Source organism: Phragmites australis, chromosome 1 (assembly GCF_958298935.1).
Source record: "Phragmites australis chromosome 1, lpPhrAust1.1, whole genome shotgun sequence".
NCBI classification, from domain to species: Eukaryota; Viridiplantae; Streptophyta; class Magnoliopsida; order Poales; family Poaceae; genus Phragmites; species Phragmites australis.
In genome coordinates this window covers 17,217,192-17,243,167 of record NC_084921.1, presented here as the reverse complement: position 1 = coordinate 17,243,167, position 25,976 = coordinate 17,217,192, and the positions used below count along the sequence as shown (strand labels likewise).

The window sequence follows — 25,976 nt, the reverse complement described above, 5'->3', positions numbered from 1 at the left end:
AAGAAGATAATTTCTTCATCATCGGAGCTTTCTTTTTCACTTGAGCTTGATTATTCACTTTGCTTGATCTTGCTTGCCTTCAATGTAATATCTTTGGTCTTAGAGGTCGAGCTTTGCCTGACAAGGTTCTAACTTCATTGGCTTTCTCCTCCACGAGCTCATGAGCAAAAATTCTACCCAGCATATCATTTGGTGTGAGTATCTTCTTTCGTGGATGAGAGTTACCAAGGTGGGATTCCTCAATGTGAAAGCTCTCAATAATCTTCTCATCACCTTGTGGTCACCTAATTTTTTTACTTTCAAGCTCTCTAATCTTGTTCCCTAGCACCATCATACGGTTATGCATTACTTAAGGGGTTTCATCGTCTTCCATCACGGATCTTTCTAATTTTCCTTCAAGCAACTCTATTTTTAATTCTCTTACACTTATGATGTCATCATGTGTGACTTGAAGTGTGTCATATATTATTTTGGTATCTTCAAACCCATCCACCTTGTTGAACTTATCGGGGCTCAAAACACCAAGTAGTACGCTTGAGGCTTGAGCATTTCAGTGAAGATTTTACTCTTGTTCGGAGGTGAGTTCCATGTCTTCAGCCGGCAACACAAAACCTATGCAACAATATTCTAAATACTTGGATGAAGAGATATTAGATGCAATTTCATTTTATGCCTCAAAACGGTATAATATGTGCCATCAAAATACGGAGCACACCCGGATGACACGAAAATGTAAGAATGAGATGTATTTAATTTATTATAGTTCAAACCTATTTCAACTCACTTGTTCTTACTGTTGCCCGATGTTTCATCCTTCAGACTCTTCGGGCTTTTCAAACTATTCTCCCTGGATGTCAATATCTTCTAATTCTCTAAGTGGTGAAGCCTTGTAGGAGATTAGGATCTGGTACCAATTGAAGTCACCTAGAGAGGGGGTCTATAGGCGTTCCTACAAAATAAAACTTTGCAGCGGATTAACAGAACCCGGAGCTTTCGGGTTCAATCCGGAACTTCCATGTTCCGAAAGTTCTAAGCTCAACTCAGAGTATCCGTGTACAGAACAAGAATTTGAAATTAAAGTGCCTCTAAAAAAGTCTAATTGATTCTAATGGTTACCACATGTTCCAAATGATGTCTAAAGCTTTTTCTACGATTCTCATGTAGTCACAAGCTCACAATCAAGTAAATCGGGCAAATTGCCCACAACTAGAATAAATATGAACTCAAGTAAGTAAGGAGACAAAGATTTGTTTCTCAAAGTTCAGACACATCCACTTGAGGTTCTTGCGTCTCCGTTGAGGAGCTTCAAAGTGTCGGATCTCTTTCAACCCTAATCCTTACCAAGCGATCATCTAGATTGAACATGGGCTTACTCAATGTCCTCTTCCCTCACGGAGGAGAGGATGAACCTTCACAAACATCCTATGGTACACCACAAGCTTAAGTGCTCATCGGGCGACGTCTAGCCGTCTAGGAGGATGAACTCCAAACACAACAAACGCGATGTGAAACGGCTTGACGATGAACTCAAGTGCTCAAAGATGAGAATGACGCTCACTAGCACCACTTCTCAAAATCTCAACCCAACTCTCAAATCCTTGCAAGAATTAAAGATAAGAGGAGTGAGAGGGCTTCTAAAGGGGCTTTGAATGCTTTGTCTCAAGGTAGTTTAGCAGCAAATGAAAGACAGGGGTGATGGGGGTATTTATACGATCCAACCCCTAAAAACTAGTCTTTATAATATTTTTTAGACTTACCTGAAACTTTCGGATTTAACCCGGAACTTCCGGGTTAGCTATAGACTTAGCAACTGAGGACCCCTACTTGGAAACAATCCGAATGTTCTGGCATCCAAAACTTCCAGGCCAACCTGAAACTTTTAGGTTAAACTCAAAGGCCCTAACTGAGCACCCCTGCCTGGACTCAATTCGGAGGTTCCAGCTACCCGAACTTCCTGGTTGGATTTAAAAAACCAAACCGAACAACCCTACCTGGAGCTCCACTTGGAGGTTCCAGCAACTCGGAACTTACAAGTTGCACAGGAACTTCCGGTGTTCGTGGGTTATTTTGTGTCTCTTTTTTTTCTTTCTAAAATGGTACTTTGATCACAAAGACATCTTCAAGTAGATCTACACGCATCCTTCTTGATAATGCGAAATTCCTAAACTCAAATTCAAAAGTAAAATAAATTTAAATCTATAGAGTATTCACATGCAGCTTCTATTTTCCCTTTTTGACGGTTCCTAGTATCATATAAATTCTTCATGGGACTAATACCTATTAATAAATGTATTTAACTTCATTAGTCCCTTAATCACTTATCATCAATTATCCAAAACTCACATAGGATACCTACCTTGCATTATGCCTTATAAATATAAAGCAAAATGTTAGGTCCACCCATTAAAATAACCGTATTGAATATTTTTAATGGCAAGCGTACCTCAGGCTCTTGTGAGACTTGGAGCTCTCCACCGTCACCTCCCCTCGTATCCCTAATTCTCCTCCTCTAACGATCTCGTCGACAGTAAGAGGGAGTGGGGACCTCACCTCTCTATGGGTCTATATAGTTGAGTAATTTAATCTCTAAATAAAGTCCCCTAATAGTTTAGATCTAGTAGGTTAGGGTCTGTCTTCCTATGGAGACAGGTGCACTTAGGGACTTTTGATTCCTCGATGTCTTCGACGGTAATGGTGGTTTATGCAAGTTCTCCAATGAAGATCTGGGAAGGTATGTCTCCCTCAGATTGATTGTGAATGAGTTAGATAGAACTTTGCTCCCTTGGTTCATGTGCTCCTTTGTTCGAGTTGTTGATATTTCAATCGTGATGCTGGAATTATGTTTTGGGTCAATGGCTTATTTGATGGCGTCAACTTGCTGATTTGTCATAGAAGCAAAGATGCCAGCCAATGCTCGTTCATAGGATCTTGCGTGTACTGGAGTTGATCAATATTGAGGATGTGCTCGTCTACACACATCTCTTGCAGCGTTCCAAAGTCTAGAGCCTCTTCATTTTGTTTTGGTAGATCCTTTGTGTCTTGTCTCTGGTGTTCTTTGTTTCCACATGCTCTTGTGGTGGTTGGGCGATGGCTTGGTAGGGTCAGAACCATGTCAGGCTTGAAGGTGAGATCTTGTGTTTATGTAATTTAGTTAATCTCCCGAATCCTACGTGTAAACTCAGGGTTGTAATCATAGTTGTTACTTTAACATGATCTATGCACTATTCAAAAAAAAATATAGCAAAATGTCAAATGATCGTGAATCAATAATATATGAACTTAGCGCCAAACCTATTTTTGATTTGATTCAAGAACACAAGCTTCATTCCAAAAAGATGTTGTGAGTACCATTTTCCGCATACTGCATGCACTTTTATAGTTGACATGAATCATCGAGCATTGATGAGCTTGGGTACAGTGATAACCATTCAAATTGTATTTGAATTAATCAATCGGCTGACCATCCAATAAGATGAGAGTTAGCACATACCTGTCTCTCGATGTTCCACATGCTAACCCATATCTCAAAACAACAATCACAACCACTAAATGATTAAAGTAAAAACAATCAGAGTAGTCCCAGTATGTGTTTTATGACCAAGATCGAAACAAAAGCCTTTACAATAAGCTTCATTACATCAAGACATAAAAAAGTGTAAGTAATTTAAATATATTACAAGTCTTTAAAGTCATTCTATGTTGAACAATTTAAAAAATATTATATACTAAAATTTAAAGATGAGAGCTAATTAAACATGTTTTGGCTCTCAACAGAATATCGATCAAGCACTAGAGTTATCAAAATACAATAAGATGATCTTATCTATCCCTAACCAAAACTTACATCAGTTACTTACTCACAACAAAGAGTTGTTTTAGGCCGTGTATATTTCAAATATTGTTTTGAATATTCAAAATGTTATAAGTATATTATTCTTGAAAATCTATTTCATATTTTTAGTTATACCATATTTTATAAACATACTCCATTCATCTCAAAATAGATAACTTTTAATTTATTCTACAATATTCAAAATACATAACGTTCTACAATTTTAATATAACTTTAGCCAAATGTTCCAATATTACCCTCTGCATTAAGCAACTTTCTTCCTAATACAAGTCTCATTTATCATATAATAAATGATATTAAAAGAGGGTAATATGATTATTTTATTTTTCACCTTAATACATGTGCTTAACTCTAAAATACCGTCTATTTTGAAATAGAGGAAGTATTAGAATAAAGACTACTGGTTTAATTCTCTAGATCTTATTAAAAAGATTAAGAGGGACTGAAACAAGTAACTCATGGGCTGACTCAGCTTGCCAAACGAACTAAGCTAATGCAATTTGGTTTCCTGCCTATATTTGTATTTAGTACATATTTTTTGTGAGTATAATAATTTTTATGAGTCATAAGTAAAACTCTTTCTTCTCTCTAAGTGCTTATTTGGATGACTCATATCCCGTTAGGATCCTAGCTCATTCCACGGAGACAATCCGACCTACGGTTTTGCTCTCACTGTTATCCCAGACTGCCATTTGGATACCATATGGGCCAACAATTCCTCGGTCGTTTCCACCCAATACTTATCCACCCACAGGGAAAATAAAAAACATCTCCCGACTATTGAAAAAAAATCTCCCCATCCCGAGCGCTGCCTTGTCCATCTCGCGATTTGTTGTCGTAACCATCGTCTAGCAGCTTTGCGCCTCCACACGAGCCTAACCACCATCACCTTCGGTGGCGCTAGCAATTTGGCCCATCCTTCTTGCGCACCACCTCCTTATGTCCTAGTACGTGGAGCTTGATTCCTTTGTGATTGGCCTTCGAGATGTGAGATATGTCCACCTGTTGTCCTAATCCTCGCCTCCTTAGGTAAATCTATTTATCGCCAGTCTTATTCTCTGACCTCACTATTGGCCTCCGAAAGAGCGCATCGCAGTGAATGTCTATTTTTCTCTTGCTCCATGAGCGGACCATGAAAGGATCTGTCTATGTTACTTTGATCGTAGCTTTGGATGTTAACCGATGGTTATTGCTGCACATTAATCGGATGGATGCATGTACTAAGTACTAGAACTTTTGAACTCTTGAATGTCGATTTGATCGTTGGTTGTGCAAAATGTAGCGCTTTTTTGATTTTTCCTTTGATATTTTCTGAGTTATCGATTTTTTCTTTTCTCTGGGATTTTTCCTTTGATATTGTGCAGAATGTAGCACTTTTTTTGGTTTTTTTTTATTTTCCCCTTTTTTCTGGGAAAATTTATCCCTTTTCTTCCAAACAACAAGGGGAGATCCACGGGTTTTGACAAGGATGTCATGTGCACGTAAAAATTTCCCTTTTGTGATTTATTTTCACATGGTTTTTCCTTCTGCATCCACGTAAACCCTAAAAAACAGTGATTAAACTTATGTGCTGTATCTAAAACAATGGGTCTTTTCTCAGGGAGTACCGACGAGCAATATCCGAACGTGACGTACCGGACAGCACCGTGGTCCTTTCACCCCCCCCCCCCACAGGTTCCTTTCACTGCTCTATTTTTTAGCACGCCATTTCCTTTCTCTAATGCGAGGGTGTAAACATAACAAAGACGGGCACGCAAAAATATTGACGAAAAACGGAGGGGTAAAAGGGGAAAGGCGACGCCGAGCCGAGGAGCGAGAGAGGGCGGAGTGGGGAGCGGAGCTCGTTGATGGTGGTTAGGGTTTCGCCGCCCGCGCCCTCGACCTGCTGAAGAAGTTCCAGGCGGCGGACGAGGCTTCCGCCCGCCCCTAGAAGGTTCCGGGACGAGACGCCGGAGGACCGCGGCGCGCGGATGGCGGAGCAGGAGCGGGGGGACGCGGAGGCGGGGGGCGAGGCCGCCGCCGCGGCGGCCGTGGCTGCGGCGCACAACAGCAGCATGAAGGTGAGGGCTCCCTACTTCTTGGCTGCTCTGTAGGGTTCCGAAAGCTTTAGGATTGGCAGATCCGCTAGCGGCTGTTCGATAGGCCAGCCTGCGTGCGTCGCGTGTGGCGATTCTCGTTTGCTAGGGTGCAGTGGGTTCCGGCAGGGAGCTGTTGGGATTCCGCATGGGGAGGTGGGGAGTTTCTGGAGGCCAACCGTGCTTTAGATCCGAGTTTACTGCTCTTGGAGCTGGCAATTTGTTATTTTATCGAGGGGGATTGGGTATCCTTATTTCTTGGTGAACTCTAATAACGAGCGAATTGTTGTAAAATTTGTTCCTTGGTGAGGGCTAGGTGGGAAGGGGTTTTGGTGTTTTGCGCACTCTAAGAGCTGCTGTACCTGCAGCTGCAGGTTTGGAACTAATTGAACTTATTGGTGCTAGTTACTGAGTAGTTTGGACAGTATGTAATATGCCTGATCTTTGCAAATTTAGACAAAAAGAAAATGTGCCTTGAGAGTTATACAAATCAGCACTCATCAACATGAGCAAATGCATGATTCAATCATATCGGGACAAAATGCCATATAAGTTATCTGCTGCCTTTCTGGCTACTTTAGTGCGTATAGCACTACCCTTTTATTCTGATTTGGAACAAGCGCGGAGACTTGAGAGCTTGCCCAACTGAAAGTTTATTACAAAGTTCAAATCATGCAAAATGGTTATGAAAGTGAAAGAAAAAGGAGATATAATTTGAACCGATCCACTTAGAGATCGCGTCCATCTTTGGTGGATATGATCTAACTTTTGTAAGCTCAACATCTTGGAGCAGAAGCTTCTTTCATCTTAATTTATTGCGACATTCTGTTACATCTACTTGTGTGATTTTGTTTCTTTGAAGCCAAATATGCCTGCATCACTGAACCAATTGATTGAAGAAAGATTTAGTACTCGCTGCACTCCCTGAGCTTTAGTGGCAATATATTTAAAATTTCCAAAGTAGCATTGAAGAAAGGGACCAATGAAGCTACATCATCCTTACTAAAAGCATATTAAGAGCATATGCCACCAGTTTTTCCAGGGTTTTAGGCTATTAGGAGAACAAAGATCACATTATTTGGGCTCAACAAAGAAGTGTTTCCTCCTCCTCAATGACTTTAGTATTCAGTTTTTATTGGAAAAGAATTGACAATGACTTTTTATACATATATTCTTCCAAACTAGTTATAAGTAGGTTCTATTTGCATATTTCCTGATAATATTTGAAGCCTTCATGTATTAATTCAGATGAGTAGTCTTCATCGATGACAGTCTATATCTTGAAACTGACCAAGGGTAACTTCGGATAATGGAAAGATGCATGCTTGATTGCTATACTTAAGTGGAAAGTAGTTGGAAACCAAAAGATCCTTGTCGATGGCTTATGGAAACACTTAGGGGCATTCTAATTGCAAACAAGAATCATTACAAAGTTCGCCAAAAAGAAGATTGCCTTGCCATTGCCCAAGTGAGGTCTGGCAGTTGATTTGAGCAAATTTAATATCTTCTAAACATTGTTGTACCACAATCCTTTGCTACTTGAAGCATGTGAAATAGTATTGTAGTTCCTTTTCTAGAGAAAACTCATGCAGAATATTAATGCTTGGGTCACTAGCCTTATATTGGCTCAAGTACCTTGAAAAGATGGTACTCCTACCATTTCTTTTTATAAGACATATTTTGGTTGGACACGGGGATTAAGGACCGCATGAAACCAAGAGAATGGTAGATGGAAATGACCCATGGGGTTCATGATGTTAATGTCTTGGGAATGAAAGAGAGATGAGTTTTTTTGGTGTTTATTCATACATGATGAAAAGAGAGGTACGATTAATGAGGGCAAAAGAGAGAAGACATCATTAAAGCTACATACAAACCTTATAATTTGAAACATGATGGCAAGAACTGCTGGTCTTTTATTTTGAAACGGTGGGAGTACTTTGTGCCACATAATATGGCAGCCTAACGTAAAAGAAAGAGAATAAATGGAACTTAAGTTGCTTCCGTCAGTGGTGGTTTCTTGTGTCAGTATGCATTGTCTAAAACAGCTTGCAACACCTGCCAGCTGATGTACGATCATATTTATAACTGTAATTATGCCGCCCACATTGCTGTTTGATAATCCAGTTAGTTTAATCACCATATGATGCTTGCCAGGATGGTTGCTCGACACTGCATATCAGCCTTGTATTGTGTTACCTAGTAACAGCAAACAATCAAACGGGATGCTAGCTGGGAGATTCTCAAATTCAGCTAGTGGAATACCCGCATGTTGCAGTGGGAGTTTGGGGAACTAGTGTGTAGGTTTGCAGCATACGAGGAAAAGGAAAAATAAGAGGGAGACATACATCTCTAGTGAGTGCTTAAGCAAACTCTGACATGATTTGTTCCTAAATCATATATAATGTCTAGCATTTATGTGATGATGTAGCTCAATGACACCGGGGTTTCACTCTTAAGCAAACACTGATCACTGATGGAGTGATGGTCATGATTCATTCATCATCACATCCCATGGGCTAGAGCATATCAGATGACATGGTTCAGTGACAACCAAGTTTTGTTTTGGACAGAGGCCCCGGCATCATCATGTCAGGGTATTCTATCATATGTTGAGCTGCAGCAGCGGTACAGCAAGGAGCTGCAGCAGCTGTGCACATTATGGCAGAGTCCAGAGGGCGAAGCACTGCGGCAAAGATAGCAGTAGCAGGGTAGCGGTCTAACCACATTGAGAGTCACAGTAGGAGTCAGTAGCATTGATAGGATTAGAGTTCAAGTCCTTATCTTTAGGAATTAGCAAAATCGGAGTCCTGACTATGTTAGCTATTGGTCTATGTCTTCAGAGTCTGAAATGATCAAGAGTAGAATTTAAGTCTTGTTAATTAGCAGCCTTTGTTAGGGACACCTCTACAGAGGATGTTAACACATATAATGTATTGTGCAACCAATATAAGAAATCTTTCTCCTTTATTTTCTACCTCTCAGCCCCTCTTGTTCGCTAATCCCAGTCTATATCTATCATTCTCACTGGAAACCGTAATCCCACTCAGCCATGCCTTCTAGCCATGCTCCTCACAGTAGTTATCCCATTGCAAACCGAAGTTTGTATAAAGTTTTGTGCATTTTATTTCTGATGCCATCATTTAGTAGTTGATGCTGAGTCATCGCAATTCCTGGGTTAAAGAAATATAAGATATGGAATTGATACTACATTGAAATAAAAAAAAGTAGTTTGTTGCCTTGTTTATGCAGCAGTAACAAACTGTAAACTGGCACCCGGCTGCTGTCAAAGTCCTGCCCTTTTGGTTGCACGGTTTACCTTTCATCTTTAGTTGAGCAGTGCAAGTCCATTGCAGTTTGCCATTTTCAACCAAAATGCTCACTCATGCTTGTATCTATTAACAAATTTTATTTGTCTCATTTCTGTTTCTGTATATTATTTTATCCCTCGACTCCATACTATAAATGATGGTAACAACATCTGGTAACTGTTCCAGCGTGTCAAAGTATACCGTTTGACTGATGGAGGGAAGTGGGATGATCAAGGAACAGGTCATGTTTCTATTGAGTACGTTGAGGTATGTTCCTGTGCCAATACAGTTTGTATGACTCTATTAAGTTGACTCAACTCCTCATTTTCTTCAATAGCATCCAGTAAATTTGTTTGCCTGTTAATCTGCTTATATTTCCATGTCTGTCTTATGACAACATTCTTTGTGTTGGTCAAAGTTTATATTGAAATTGCACCAGTATCATGGATTTTAGGCCAATACATGTGTTGCTTTGTGGAACCATATGCACAAGAATATGACAATGCTCCAAAATTTGCAAAAGCCACCCCTCAGGCTATGTAACAACTCAGTTGCATTTCTGTGCTCACTTTGCCGAAAAGGGTTAACTTGAGTTGTTACCTTGATTCCTTTATGTGTATATGCTATCCAGAATTCCAAACTCATGTGAACTCCCAACATGGGAAAAAACTCGCATACCAGATGTGCCACACGGTCCACCGTAATTTAGGTCTCTGTGTTACAATCACCTTGTCAAGGAAACTATAAAAGAACCTTGCCAAGGTATCAAGTCCATACCTCATACTATGATGGTGATTTGTGAACAGTACGCCATGGTACAAAGATATCAATACAGATGAAAACCAACAGAAACTACTCATAATATATACCATCATGATATCCTGTTGATGTGCTATCGATTTCTAATTTGTGGGCTTACCTTTTGGGGACCTTACATGATTCAGTTTTGGGTTGATTCTAGGGTTCAAAAGAACTTGGTTTAACTGTTTTGGATGAAGAGGACAATGAGACACTACTTGTCCACAACATCACTTCTGACGATATCTACAGAAAGCAAGAAGGTGTACTAACACATCATCCTTCTATCCTCCAGTGAATAATTTATCTCTCTTGCATGGCTTGCTAACCCATTTTCTTTTATTAGAAACAATCATTTCATGGAGGGATCAAGAGGCAGCAACAGAATTAGCACTGAGCTTCCAGGAAGCTACAGGATGCTCCTACATATGGTAGTTGAAGAAAAAGAGCTATGTTGCGATTATCATTTTTTTCTTCAGTTACTCCCTTTATTTTATATTTGTGTTCTTGTGGTGCTATGCAGGGACCACATATGTGACGTTCAGAGAAACCTGCAGTTCAGTAACCTTGGTGGTGAGTTGATTAAAATCTGTTGCTAATTGTTTATTCCTACCATGCACACTTTTCTCATTTTGACCATGTCCTGCAGTTCTTGAAGTTGGTCCTCGTCAAACATTGGAATCTCTAGAAGCCTGTAGAGTATTGCATTCAAATGGTAAAAGTGTTTTCCCCTTATTATTATTATTTTTTTTTGTTGAAAGTATCTATTTTGGAGCCACAGTAGTAAAATCTTACTGGCATCAGTAAATATTTCCATAACAAAGTATATTCCACAGCGCAGCACAAAAACCACAACCTAACCCTTGAACCGTTGCTGCTTGGTGTTATGTGGTTGAAAAGGGCCTTGTTACTATTAGAATATTAATGTGTCCTACATCAGTAGATAGTGACCAGTTGCTACTCTAATTTTCACTGTTAGTTTGATAATTAAAACAATGCTTCCATTTTTTTCAAATAAATATTCTGATGAACTCATGATGACCTTATATTAGAAGTTCTAAATATATGATCCATGTTTTACACTTTTTTATGCTGAGACATGCGCACAGTGCCTCGAGCCTTCCTGCTAAAGGCACACAAATCACTTTGGGTGCTGCACCTTGTGCATCTTGAGGCACTGTTTCCTATCCTGTGGCTCAACTTGCTGTCTAGCCTACATATGTGCATTGTTTACTTGATATAGCGCTTTTTCCAGTAGCATTATGTTTACTAATCATTCATTCCCCTGCAGATGATTCATTCCACTCTGCAAATGGTGAATTCAGGGTGCTTCCTCCTGTTGAATTATCTAATCTTCCTTTAATTATAAAGGTTTGAATTGTTTCTATGTTCTTCTCATGATACTGTTATTATTTTACCTATCATGCTCAGTTGCAACATCTATTTAGTTCCTTTTACATTTTCCTTCAATGTTTACTCTGTTTATCGATACATTGTGACACTAGTAATTTGCTTTCTGTCTTGGCTGAAAATTGTGGTTTGTGCTTTACCCGATCATGTTTCCAAAGTCCCATCTCCTCCTTGATGAATATGTGTGAAAATTTGGGAGTCTCGAATCTAACTTCTAAGTGTTTCCTTGTTCTTCTGGCTATCTAGTCTTGCCCATCAGTGTAAAGGGAAAATCTTTGTTTATTTGTCTTCAGATGTAATCGTTGATATATAGGGGTAAAGGGGAACTATGGAATCATATGAAACAGTTCGGTAACCAAGCCAGTCTGTCTGCTTATTGAAAGAAATCATTGATATCGCTATCCTCATATTTATCTATTTCCTTTGGGGGGACTCAGCAGTCACCAAGAACGCTGAAGTAGTTTCAGGGCTATCTTTATAAGTAGGGAGACTATCATATGTGCTTTGGAGCTTAAGTGCTTTACAGTTAAAAGTTTGACTTAGTTGTAACTAATTTCGGAATACTGATGATAAAAATCTGCAGACTATATTGGAGGGCGGCATTACAGATCAGATCCGTGTGGCAGAGTTGATAACACAAGATGTAAGTTTTCTAAACTTTGCCATGGCATGGTCTCATGTACTAAATTTATTTACTTGCTGTTAGCTTTTGTGCTAATTCTCATGTAAGATAGGAGTTTCATTTAATCATCAAAATCGAACACACCCTTCCTCCCTATGGATGGAATGTTGGCTGGGAGCAGCAATTCAATTCTGATAGTGAAAATAAAAAATAAGAAACTTTGCCTCTTTCTGTCTATTAAGTGACTTTTTGGGGAGATGCCCCCTATTGTTGTAGCATTCACTTGTTTCTCTGTTGAAAAATCATTCATGGTGTAGATGTTGTATCATATGTTGCATTCATGATCAATATGCTCTCAGTTGGCTGTTTTTTAGGCTGGTTACCTCTGGTCAATCTGAACTCTTATTGAGGCTAAGATGAAATAATTCACAGACTATTTCTTTTCTTGATTGAATAATTGTAGTATTGCCTACACAATGTCTTGTACTCGTCTAGTGTACAATTATCTTGACATAAGTTTTTGGATTTGTGTCTTTCTATTCAAATACAGGTGTTTCCTTGAGAGTCTTTTTGTTCGTATGATCCACATTTGTTATCATATAATTATTTGTTGAACATTCATCTAACAGAAGATCAAATGTTGTCTAGTGGGTAATTTAAGAAAGTAGACTGCTGATGGTGATTTATGATTTTATTGCCTCACAGACTTATCATTCTCACTTAAGCTTAAGATTGAAATCGAATAGTTGCAAGCCAACTACATGAGTTTAATTTTATGATTTGATCTCATGTTTATTGTGGTGAAATATGATATCAGTTAATGGAATGACTAATATTACAGATAGCTCCACAATGGTGACCGGACATTCTCTGCTAAATCCAGTTTATAGTGTTGTAATAAGAGTGGTTTTAATCAATTAACTGATGGTGCTTTCCTGCTGAAGTTCCTTCTTGACTCTCTTTTTGTTGGTTTCCTGTGAATCAACATCCTGAGGTTTGACTATAACTTAGGAGAAAGCAGCATAGTGCAGATGCTTAGAAATAATGACACCATTTTTTTTCGGGTATGATTATTCTCGTCTGACGTGAAGTCTTGAACTACTTTACTTGCAAATTCTTGCAGCGTGATTTTTTTCCAAAGCTAGTGGACATTTTCAGAATGTGCGAGGATTTAGAAAACTTAGATGATCTTCACATGATTTTCAAATTAGTCAAGGGAATCAGTAAGTACATATCTGAATGAAAGTTTGCTTGCTAGAGTTTTTAGACTGTACTTACTGTCGATTTCCATTCTGCAGTATTATTGAACAGTCCATTGATCTTTGACAAGATTTTCTCCGATGAGTTTATTCTTGACATAATAGGCGCCCTTGAATGTATGTTATCTCCATTGTTTCTTCTTGTTTCTCATATACCTTTATCATAGCATGCAATTATGTACTATCTGATTGTAACTGGAATGCATGAGAGGCTGCTTTCTCTATTTTTAATGAGATATACTCTGCACAGATGACCCAGAAGTTCCAATAGTGCAAAAGCATCGCGCTTTTCTAAAGGATCATATAGTTTTCAAAGAGGTATTCTGATTTCTCTTGCACATGTTATCCTGGTTGAGAAGAAATGGTTATTTAATTTAAAACTATGTTTTTCCCGTAGGCAATACCTATTAAAAATGATTCTGTGGTTTCAAAGATTCATCAGACATACAGAATAGGCTATCTTAAGGTCAGTTTGTCTACTGAATTGCTGGCTAACTTTTTCTAGTTCATTGGTATATGTCAATATTCTTTTTATTTAGCATGTTCTACAGTGTGACCTTTTCTTTTGGCATTGCAGGATGTTATATTGCCACGAATATTGGATGATGCCACTCTAGCAAGTTTGAACACAATGATACATACAAATAATGCATCTGTTAGTGTTTCAGCCTTCCCCAGTGATGTTATTGTTATAAATTTTCTCCCTTTTGTTACTTATGACATATTGATCTGCTTGCAGGTTATTTCCTTACTAAAGGATGATATTTACTTTGTTAGAGAACTATTTGCTAGGATGAGGTCATCAGATATTTCCATGGAATCGAAACGAGAATTGGTAAGAAAATATTCTTATTCTTGTTAATGATGACCTGATGTCTTCATCTTGAACTGTTTTTTTTAGTCATTATCATGAATTCCTTAGTATCGCCACAACAAAATTGAGTTAGATAGTTCAATAAATGTAGCTATTAGGCAAGATTTTCCCCTTGCATTTTTAGAGAAGTTTCCAATTTAGCATAGTTGGCATTCATGCACATTATAGTTGACTAAAACTGGGATTGTCTTAATGATTCATGTTGATTTACTGGTGTTTCTTAAAAGCGGGTAGTTGGATGAGCTGGTCCTTCCTCAAGATTTGCTGGATTAACTTTTCTTGAAGTATATGATTTGCTGAATGTGACAATCACCTGAGTCTAATTGTTCTCTGTGGGACATTGGACTGTTAGGTTTCACATTGTATTTAGGGAATTTGGATTGATGCAACACAAAATTTCATGGTTACTGAATGCCTTTGTATGTGGGTCCCACATGCTAGGCTCACCCTCACGTCTAATAACATCTTTCAAAACCTCATCACTTGCATTCGTTATTACCGATGCTCACCTTGAGCAAGCTAGCTTGCTTTACCTGCCTATCTGCTACAATTACTGGAATCTGGATTGAAAATGGAAGTATTTAATGCTTTGCCTCTTGTTGGTGACAATGCTGATAAGTGATAATGTTTCTCTATTTGCAGGTTTTGTTTTTGCACGAGTTTTGCACTCTTAGTAAGAGTTTGGCACTTGTTCAACAGTTGCGACTGTTTCGGTACGTCATCCTTTGTTTTAGTTATTTTCCCTTTCTACTGTGCCCCCTGGTTAGACTGCAAAGGCATAACACAACACTGCCACGGTGTTGTGTTAATTCTCCAAAAATACCAATATAGGCACATGGCTATAGGCTGTGTGTATTACAAAAACAAATATTGTTTTTAGATTTAGAAGCTCTTTTGGTTCAGCAACCTATGCAAATTTCTGGCTCGTTGCTGACAACTCAGATTGGTGGGCACAAGGTAGTCATGGAATGATGGAAATATCAAATGGAGCTGAATCCCTAATTTAGCTGGTTCAAAGCTTGTAGAATTCTTACGCCGTCTTATAGCATCATAAAGCTTAAAGTATTCCTAGAATACTGCATTGTATGCGTTGAAGTTAATTTCTTGTTCAAATAGTGTTAAACCAATTTATTTCTTCCATGCTGTTGCATAGATCATCCACAACAACCCATGAGGAACCATGTAATCACCCACAATAACACACGAGGAATCATGTTCCAAAGGCATTGATCAATCCAGTAGTACCATAGAAAATCTAAATCTGCGAGGCACACCCTTACAAAATCGACACATCCATCTGTCCAATTGGCCTACAACAGACAAATCGGCTGATCTGATAATGGACCAGGCTGGACTAATCCAAACGTAATTCATAGCTTCCATGGTGACCGAAACAGCCACCATCCAACTCGCTGAGCTCCTATCGTCTTGCACAGCCATGGCCGCACCTCCCACCCTACTATTTGCCGCAGTGGGCGCTGCCCGAGCAGCACGAGGTGAGGCTGCCCTATTCCTCCCCTTGTATCTTCTTTTTTCCCATGGATTTCTGGTCAGTGACAGTCTGTGAAGATGCAAGGGAGGCGTGCTATGGGAATTAGGGGTTATTGAGAGATGGATAACTGGCCCTTGTATTGAGCGGGCTGTGGGTCCCACTTGTGATAGGGAGGAAGAGAATAAGAGTGTGTGGACGAAAAGCCACACCGGGCATGCCTTGGCCTCTTGCTTATGCTCTGTTATTCTCTTGACAAGTGGTACCCACTGCCAACTTAGTACGGGAGCCAGTTGGAATTCGAGTCAGATGTCCATGTGGGTCAAAACCGTAGTCAAACAGACGGAGTGATGATATCTACTCAGATTTGAGCGTGAGGGACTAGTTTTAAACTGAGGAAAGAGTTAGAGGGATGAAAATAGACTTCTTGCTTTCCTTTCTTTTAGAAAACAATAGTGGTGGGTTCTTCTATCACTAAGTACAAGATGTGTATTTTAGCTAGGGTAGACTAATCATGTGGTACCAAGGTTCTTTTGTGTTGTATACCGTGTGTTCGTGTGGAATAACACCCTTGTCTATTTTAGCATGGTACCCTTGCATGATGCAAACACTGGTGTTGTATTAGAATATTGTTGAAGTATAAATGAATTGCCGATCTTTCCTCATCAACTTAGGCTTTTGAGGTCAACTGATTGGAGGTATCGAATTTGAGCCATGTTCGGTGCAATTTAAATAAAAAAATGGACTTTGCCCTTATTCCACGTTTGAGGCACAAGGGAGCCTACACACGAAGGGAGTGTTGAAGTATAAGTGAATTGACCACCTTTCCTCATCAGTTCTGGCTTTTGGGGTCAATTTTTCCGGTGCATACTAGCTCCATAGATGCAATGATTGTAAATTTTCAGTTGATATATGAGCTGGCGAATCCAATCTACGTTTGTTCGGGTGCATTTGATAGTCTGGAAGTAGTTATATTAGTGTGCAAAGGGGATTCCAGATAAAAGTAGATCTATTGGACTTATTTACTAGTTTTCAAGCAAGCTCGGTTGTTTGGGTCCATGAATTATGTTTGTGAAGGTTAAGTAAGCAAGCACATTTATCAACAGAGGAAATAATTGATGAGCTCATGTTTATACATTACTAGGTAAGTGCCTTTGTGTTGCAACGAAAATATAAACATTGGACACGGTAACATCAAGCAGAAACTCAAGGTATGGAGATGTGGATGCGCCATAGAAGTATTGCCGAACAAATACGTCGGGAGCGATGCCGTAGATTGATTTCAGATGGGATCCTAAAAAGGAGGAGATTATCTTCATTTGTTTTCATTAGTAAAACGGGTTCTATATCCGTAGCCGGTAACGAGTCAGGGAGGCTTGAGGACGAGAGTAGATGGTAGAAGTGGGTAAATTTTAGAGGTTTTTATTAGATGGGTGGAGAGTAGGGAGAGGAGATGACGCGGGAACCAACTCGTGTTTATATGGTAGAGATTAGAAAATCAAGAGTGGACCGGTTGCTAAAGTCAAATGTTTTGTAGACATCTAGTTGAGGATGAGAGCAAGAGCTTCTTTTATGGCAAGCTTGAATGATTTCAGCTGCATACGCAAAATTCTCCAAAATGCATGCTCCTAGAGAAAGCCAGTTTGATCTGGGTGGACAATGGAAACGATCATCTGCTGTAGTCTGATTCTGGTTGTGCAGTTTTTAAGGGAGATGGTCTTCAGTTTCCAGGTCTTGTCATGCCCATCTCTTTATGAAGCAAGACAATGTAAGCTTTATTGAAGAGGCAAAGGTCCACATGGAGTAGTGGAGATCATTAAGATGTTTGATTCTACAACTTCTGCCTTGTGTGCCTTGAAAAAGGGTGGGCCCAAGCAAAATTTGAAGGATATATGCAAGCTTTCTGTGTTTGCCATAGGCATATGCAAAATTCTTAGCATATCGCAATAGAGTTTCTACACCCTCTCTAGCCTCTAGGACAATAATAGATTAATAGTCCCAGAGAATTTTCTCCGAAAGTTTAGATTATTATTGTTTAAAATAAGCTAGTTAATATGCATTTTTGGCTGTAAGCATTTTGCTGCATTTAATAATGCATGGTTTTCGCCAAAACGTTGGCTTAATTCGTGAGTAAAATACCCTTCTAAGCAATGCACTTTCACTGTAACTTAGCTGTTTGTGTTTTAACCCTCTTGTCCTCTCGCATTTTGAACTAGAACCTATGATACTGGTGTGCCTGAGGTGGTGATGCCATTTTTCACTGCCTGGCAGTCCCAGTCCCATGCTTTGCCTCACTATCATTTAACTTCATATTTTCCAAGGATATCATGTCTATTGCCTGTAACCTTGTTTCGTCATGAGCTGTGTGGTCATGACCTCTAATAGAATGCATACAACTGATCCAATTTACTGTATGATTTTGAAGACAAATCTGTTGCTGTTTCCAGATAACTGTTAACTCTGATTGTAGGTCTTAGTAGCACGTCATGAGCTAACCGCCTATTTTCCTTCAGGGATCTTTCGGGTGAAGGTGTTTTTGAAATAATTTCCGATGTGTTGCAGATTCAAGACAGAAAAATTGTTTCAGCTGGGTACTTGTTGAAGAATGCTGTTAAATTACTGCCTTTGTTGTTGCAGCACAATTTGCTTTAACTGCTAACTGTATTTTATTTGATGAATGCAGGACAGATATCCTTATACTTTTTCTTAATCAGGACCCTAACCTATTGAGGTCATATATTGTCCAGCAAGACGGAAATTCTCTTCTTGGACTTCTGGTAAGTTAGCAGAGGTTTGCTAAGTCTGCAGTTAGCTTTGCATCCAGTAATTATGTTCCCTTCTTTGTAGCATTTTGAGTATCTGCATTTGCTCAGAGTTTAGCTGGAGTGGAGTGCAAACTGTGCATGTCTTATCCCTATATAAACAAGAAAAAACGACATGGCTTAGGATATGACCAAAATATAGTTTATTTAGTAAAACTTACTGCATTCTTCTAGTGATATACTAATTAAATGCAAGGATTGTGCTCATCTGTCCCCAGGGAGTTCCTTTACACATGGTTGTAATTGACAAAAGATTGAAAGATGACCGATTTTGCAATTTTTTTTCTCAACGTCACCATCATTTTTTCTTTTCCTAGCCATGTTTCATATCATAATATCGATGCTAAATTTATATTCTAACATCACTATGTTATGATCCACGTAACAACTATCATATCAAATGTATGCTTACAATCACTAAAATTTCAGGTTAAGGGCATGGTAGCTGACTTTGGTGAGGAAATGCGTTGTCAGTTTCAAGAAATCCTACGCATACTGATGGATTCTTTCACCGTGCCTGGTGCACATGTAAGTAATCTTTTCTACCAAAATAAGTTGGAAAATTATATGTTGTCTTCCATTGATGAGCTATGTTAGAGTATAAGGGTGCGATATTTTCTGAAATTACAAATAGCCCTCTTTTTTATTCAGTCTTACAAATTTGGGCTACATTTCTGGTGTTCTGTACTCTTTAATTAATTTATATAAATCATTTTCAAGTCCTCCACTACTATACAATCTTACGGTAATTCGCCTCTCTAAGTTTCCAACTTTTAACACAATAGAAGTCCTATGATGTGGACTCTGTTTAAAGTTTTGCACATCTGCATTGATTATTTCTGCATTTACCTCTGCTGTCTTCATACCAGAAGTAAAAATATGTCGACTATTTCAATTAGTAATAATGCTATCTGAGCTATCAAACATTATCCTGACTGTCTCTGTTCAGGCATAATCATTAATCATCGCTGCCACAGTGCCACTTGTCTTTTTTTGATGGATATTTTGCCATAATTTTCGTTATTTTTCTGAGTGGTAGATCGTGGTCATTCTACTGTATCCCACTGTGTTGAAGTCAGTTCCAAATATGTGAAATTTCACACCTGTTTTTGATCAGATTCAGCTCTACTAACTCTTCTCTCCCATGCTGCAGAGAGACACCATTATTGAGATCTTCTACGAAAGGCATCTTGACTATTTGGTTGATGTAATAGCATTCTCTTGTTCTCCGAGGAGCATTTCCCTAAAAACATCTAACTCATTTGGTGTTGATAGAAATGCTGAAGTACATCGAATCAAGCCTGAGATTTTGTTAAATGTTTGTGAACTGCTGTGCTTTTGTGTAGTTCATCATCCCTACAGAATTAGGTACTGCTCCATGCAAATTTCTTCCGCTATACTATCAAATTTCTGTTCTGTTTCTATGCATGTGCTAAATGTTCATCAAATAATTTTGTAGGTGCAACTTTCTTATGAACAATGCTATAGAGAAAATCCTTACGTTGACTCGACGGAGGGAGAAGTTTTTGGTTGTGGCAGCTGTTAGGTTTATGCGTACTATTATCTCCAGAAATGTAGGGTACTATTGAATTTATAAATTTCCTTTTTTATATTATTGGAAAATTGGTAGTTCCCTTAAAATCATGCACTGTTGGCACAGTTGAAATCCATGACATAGTGGAAGGCTTTTGATAGTATTCAATTACTTCTGTATTGTTTCCTCGATCAATCCTCTTATGGTTTCTTAGAGATCTCATTTTTCATGTCTGGATGTTCCTCAATGTACCATAAATCTGACTGATCTCATTTTATGGTTTAAGATTATACCAATGATGTGCTATTATATGCTTCCAATCTATTGCAATTTGGCTTTATGCATACTGTTCCCTGAGCAGAACTGCTAATAGGTGGTATCTGCAGCATACTAGCTCTTCTGCTTTAATCTGGGCATGCCACCTTAGCCTGAACTTACAGCTCATTCCTGAGTCAAACTAAATCCCAATATTTGCCACTGTTTTATAACTTTATTTGCTGGATTCTCAGCAAAATTGGCTGGGCATATAATTCTTCACTTCTGGTTGCCACCAGCCATTGAAATGGATAGTAAACTAATGCTCATTACAATTTAAAGTGATAAAATTAGTATTAGCACCTTGTCATATTTGAATCCCAGTTGATATTTTGTATGTTTTTTAGGATGAGCATCTTATTCGCCATGTTGTAAAGTTCAACCTGTTGAAACCAATAATTGACGCCTTTGTTGAAAATGGGGATAGATACAACATGCTACACTCAGGAGTACTTGAATTGTTGGAATACATACGGAAGGTACATATGTTCAGAACAACTTGGTTACTACAATAAAAATGGCTTTTACTTGGTTACTACTATGAATTCTGGCTTACTCATAGGATACTTCCTGCAGGAAAATCTAAAATCTCTTGTTATCTATGTAATTGAGTCTTTCTGGGATCTACTTGCAAAATTTGAACACTTCGGGAGTATTCAAGCCTTCAAACTCAAGTATCAGCAGGTTGGACCTTTACTTGTGTACTATTGCATCCCGTGTTAATATCTTTGAAGTGGAACTTATGATGAAGAAAGATAATAATATCGTCATACTACTAAGATAGAATCTTAATTTGTGCCTACCATTTTGCCATTATTATGCATATTACTGAATGAGATAGCCTATCTTTTGTTTCTTCCTTCTTCTGGCAAGTACTTGGAGACTGCTGAAACAAGGCTAAGTGCTAGCGTGCCTGACACAAGAAAGAAGGCAGAAGAAAGAGGTCTTGAGAAGGAAGAGGAAGACTATTTCAACGAGGACAGGTTTGCTATATTTTGGTCATTGATTGCTTCATTGTATTGGCCATATAGGATGGCGACCCTGTCAACTAGACTTTTTAGGGCACTATTGTGTTCAGAAGTAGTACTGTGAATTTGCAAGTGACGCGCCATCTGTTGTTTTTAGTGATGAAGAAGATTCAGGCTCTGGCCGGCGGGCTAAACATGCACAGAACCAACATAGTAAGGCTAAGGTTGCCAATGGAAGCGAAGCTGATAGGTATTCTGTCTTTATTCTTTCTTCACATACAATTTCAGATCATTTTGAGTTCCCAGTGTGTTTATGATATAGGGAAATTTAGGTTTTTGCCACTGTCAATTACGGTTTTGGCATTTGCCATCGCTTTTGTAATATTTAGGCTTATGACACTGGTTCTAAAACTTGTTTGATTAATGCCATTGGAGCCCAAACGGCGTCTAGTCAAACCGTTTGACCAAACCAAATGACTATACTACCCCCTTCTTTTTTCTCTAGCCCTTACTCTCTCACCTCTAGACAGGCCCCACCACCCCTCTTCTTCGTCCCGCATGGATCCGGCAAGGACCAGATCAGGCCGCCTCTCTCTCTCCCCCCCCCCTAGGTAGGCAGGCAAGCTGCACACGGGAGGAAGGCGGAGTTGCCAAGAAGAAGTTCAGGCCAAAGGGGAGAGGAGGAGGGCCATGTGGCGGCCTAGGCCTAGGCAGGCACCGGTGCCAAGCGAGGAGGGCAGAGACTGCGGCGAGCGGGAGAGGCACTCTAGTTCTGGGTGTGGCTGGTAAGCGTGGGGATGGTGGTGGCTTGGAGGGTGTTGCTGGTGGAGAAAGCTCGGATGGGCGGGTGGAGCCCCATCCCGGACTTGGGCGACACATGCATCCTAGAGCGCGCAGTACGTGGCTGTCGTGTACGAGCATGGTTCAAAAACTCATCGGTAACCGACCAAAATGCGCGATAACCGGCCATCTTGGTCCGGCTCGGTAACCAAATTTGAATTCAAAAAAATAAAAAAATTCCAAAAAAAATCCTAAAAAACACTAGACACAATTCTAAGGCCTTCTGTGAAAAACAATTTCAAATAATGTTGTTTGCATCATATTCTATAACAAGGAAGTTTGAAAAAAATGAAAAAAGTTGAAGCGTGTGGCTCAGTTATTAACTCATGTTAAGGACAAGCTTAACATGCAAACACATATTTTTCTTGTGTAGAACGTATCTTAATAGGATCTTTAAAATTGATTTCACTTTATTTAGAGTTTTATTAATTTCTCTATGATTTTTACAAAGTTCACAAGCATAAAGTGAATCTGTTAAGAAACGGCACTGTAATTAACTTTTTCATGTCTACTATTATTTTTTCTACATAAATAATAGTATAAATAAACTAATAAAAGTGGTTTCACTAATTTTTGAGGTGTGATAGGTCAGTTATGAATTAATCTAGTCGCAACACATTTACACAATTCTGCATGTTACAATAACTAATTCATGAGTTCATGTATTTTTAAAAGAGATAGGATCATGTAAGAAGACTAACAAAATTAGTTTCATGATTTTTGGATTAGCAAAGAGTAAACTATGCATTTAACTTGGTTTAACAAATACAATTTCTCACAGAAAATTTTGAACGTTTTTATGAGTATAAATACTTTTATCATGTAGATCATGTTACAAGGAAACTAACAAAATTTGTTTCACTTGATTTGAAGCTCAGATGAATTAGTTATTGATTTTACAAGATTGAGATAATTTTTGGGTTTTTTTGTTGAACTTCACTGAAAATCAAGAAAACCGCTCGATAAATCGAGAAAGCCGAGCGGTTACCGACAATGCCGAAAATTCGAGAAAACCGCTTGATAAATCGAGAAAATCGCTCGGTAACCGGTCCAATTCGACCGGTTACTGAGAGGTCAATTTCACGAATTTTTCCCCAAATTTTAAATTTTATCAAACGAATTTTGTCCGAATTTTTTTGAAAATTCAAGCGGTTATCGCGGTTACCACGGTTTTTCGGTTACCGCAACAGCTCGGTTACCGAGCTTCGGTCGGTAACGTGAAACTTGTGTACGAGCAGGTCGCCAGCCCACCTCCTTCAAGCTGGTGGCCCATGCCCACTGAAGATCTGGCCATATGCCGATTGGATTGATTGATCAACGGCTGCACCCTTTCCTTCCTCTGTTCATTACATCGAATTTGTGCGAGTTGTGGGATTAATCTGTGTGAATTCGTGCATTTTTAGTTCTTGTAGCTGTGGGATTAATCTGTGCGGGCCGTGTGGACGAATAGAGATCGTCCTCGTCAGCTCGCTGCAAGAAAAGCCAGCAGCTCACCGTGCTCGTCCTCCTCGTTAGTAGCTCCCTGTGCTCATCCTCCTCAGCTCGCTGCACGAAAAGCCAGCAGTTCGTCCCATGACGGCGGCCGCAACAGCTTTGGTTCGGTGGGCAAGAACCTGTCCGGGCTGTCCTCAGTGATCGCGTTGCGCCTGTTCTTCCTCTCATCCTTCGCCCGCTACAATTCCATCGTCGACCGTCCGCGCATGGTGCCGCCATGGGTGTGGGCATGGCCTCACCTCCGGCAGCCATGGGTGCCTTCTTGGCCGAGATCCGGGACCCAGCCAGGAAGAGCACCACTGAGGCCGCTGTTCTGGCTCGTCACACGGGCTTGGGGCTGCAGCACCTGGGGGGAGAGGACATGGGGCTCGGCTGGAGAGAGAGATTTGGGAGAAGAGGCTGGTGTAGTATGGAGATTTTGGAATGTTTTTGGTTGCCAGCTCATAAAAAATTTAAGGGAAGGTGACAGATTCTGACGGGACTGGCATGAATCTAACAAGTTTTGGAACAAGTGTCATGAGTCTAAATATTACAAAAGCGATGGCAAATGTCAAAACCGTAATCGACACAGTGGGATATGATATATGTGCTTGTTCTATTGCTTTCCCTTGTTACATTTAATGGCAAGCTCACATTCAGAATTCCGAAAGCTATAGTTGAATTTATTTATGTTGCTTGCCTCACTGATGTTTTGATCCCCACCTCTTCTGGTCTCAATTTTTTGATCCCTGCCTTTCCAGACCTAAATCAGCTGGACTTGTAGACTATGATGACGATGACGACGAGGATTTCAATCCGCCACCGAAGGAACCTGATAGGCCCTCAGAGGATGATGAGCCCTTAAAGATATCCACAGTGAAGCGGAAGTTAGTGAACACGGTGGATGGAAAACATGCAGATGGGGAGGTTCGCAAGAAGCAAAAGATAGAAACCAGAATTAGTTGTGCTAAAATTGCCGCTGTCACTAGTACGGCTAGTAAACACACAGATTTACAGAACAAGCATGCCCCTCTCTCGCCTACCTCAAGCATTCCAAGTACTGAAGCCAATGGTATTTTGGGGGAGCATGGCACAAATTCCGAGGAAAATCAACATTCCCCAGAGAACACAGAAACTTCACGACAATCTGGAGGTGATTGTATAAAAGATGTGGGCAGCATGTCTACTGAGAAGACTGTAAATACCGCAAAAACTAGCGATTCAGAGCCTTATTCAGTGAGATGACAACTCCTTTTCCACAACTGGTTTGTCCCTGTACCCAATCCGTCAACGCTTGTCAGCAGATAGGAATGAACGTGTTTGGCTCCAAAGGCCGAATCCATTTGTCTCAAGCTGGAAGCATGATTGGAGGTGACATAGGTCGTGCCTCCCTTTAACTTGAGTAAAATTCCAGCTACGACTTGTGACCCTGTAAAGTTAACTTTCCGCAAGGAAAGATAAACTGAGAATTGGGACGCCTGTCGGTTCAGCATTGAATGGGCCGCGCTCCTGCTGCCCCTGCTGCCATGGTAGCTTATTGTATCTGTTTTTGAGATTCTGGAGGAGCAGTGAATATGTGCCCTTTTTTCCACTATTTCTCTCTACAATCATTGACTGATATGTTACGGTTGTAAAACAAGTAGGAAAGGATAGTTTCAGGTGAGCAGCGTTTCGCAAGAGTTTGTGCTAACTTACCCTATACAATTGTAATTTGTTGATTCATGTTTTAGCTGGACAGTCTTGGATAAATAATCTATTCACGTGATAGAATGATTTATGCAGAATGTCTTATTTGAAAAGAAATGTGCTTGTGCATGGCTAGCACAATTTATTCGGGATCTCTAGTAAGGTAACATTTTCTAAGTGAATCAAGTGCCGTGTCCTGGGATCTGGGTTATGGTTGGATGTATGCTTGAGACTGATTCTGTGCGAGAATTGCAATGATATCTCGCTGCTTACGAAGCAGGTTGAGATTTGAGTCGTCTGCAACTGTTTTCTTTTACTCTAGCAATATGAATTGAGTTTAGCTCAGTTAGGGGGGTGAATGTAAGTTTAGACTACTCAGGTTTGAGTCTTCTATGATCTCCATTACAGATGGACGAATCTGTATGATGTGAATTTAGATCTTTATTCTTCTTATTTATAATACCATCTGAATTAGGTTGGTTGAATATTTTTTTTTTACTCTAGCAATATTATGATTGTAATCTCTTGACTCTTCCTGTTAATACCATGGGTGCAAGTCCGGAAGATAAGCTAATAGAGCAGGAAAATGAAAGTATGGCAGAAGTTTAGGTCTTGAGAACTAAGAAAACACAGAAGTGACATTATTT

At 39.5% G+C, this 25,976-nt stretch overlaps 1 protein-coding gene across 2 annotated transcripts; it reads left to right on the top strand.

The window, feature by feature from the left end:
* The first annotated feature begins 5,588 nt into the window (after positions 1 to 5,588).
* Positions 5,589 to 25,427, top strand: LOC133911653 (uncharacterized). 2 transcript variants are annotated; one of them, XM_062353993.1, is made up of 25 exons: positions 5,589 to 5,913; positions 9,426 to 9,506; positions 10,201 to 10,300; positions 10,384 to 10,468; positions 10,561 to 10,610; positions 10,687 to 10,752; positions 11,329 to 11,408; positions 12,031 to 12,090; positions 13,193 to 13,292; positions 13,368 to 13,445; positions 13,579 to 13,646; positions 13,726 to 13,794; positions 13,906 to 13,983; positions 14,068 to 14,163; positions 14,845 to 14,915; positions 18,205 to 18,282; positions 18,375 to 18,468; positions 18,943 to 19,041; positions 19,667 to 19,881; positions 19,973 to 20,087; positions 20,710 to 20,841; positions 20,939 to 21,046; positions 21,236 to 21,345; positions 21,488 to 21,580; positions 24,405 to 25,427. In XM_062353993.1, the coding sequence occupies exons 1-25, from the start codon at positions 5,824 to 5,826 to the stop codon at positions 24,886 to 24,888; spliced, it is 2,700 nt and encodes an 899-aa protein (XP_062209977.1). In that variant the 5' UTR covers positions 5,589 to 5,823; the 3' UTR covers positions 24,889 to 25,427. The 2 variants fall into 2 exon arrangements, 1 of the variants encoding a protein (XP_062209977.1); XR_009908680.1 differs by lacking the exons at positions 21,236 to 21,345; positions 21,488 to 21,580; positions 24,405 to 25,427 and having other exon boundaries at positions 19,973 to 20,092.
* Positions 25,428 to 25,976: the final 549 nt, after the last annotated feature.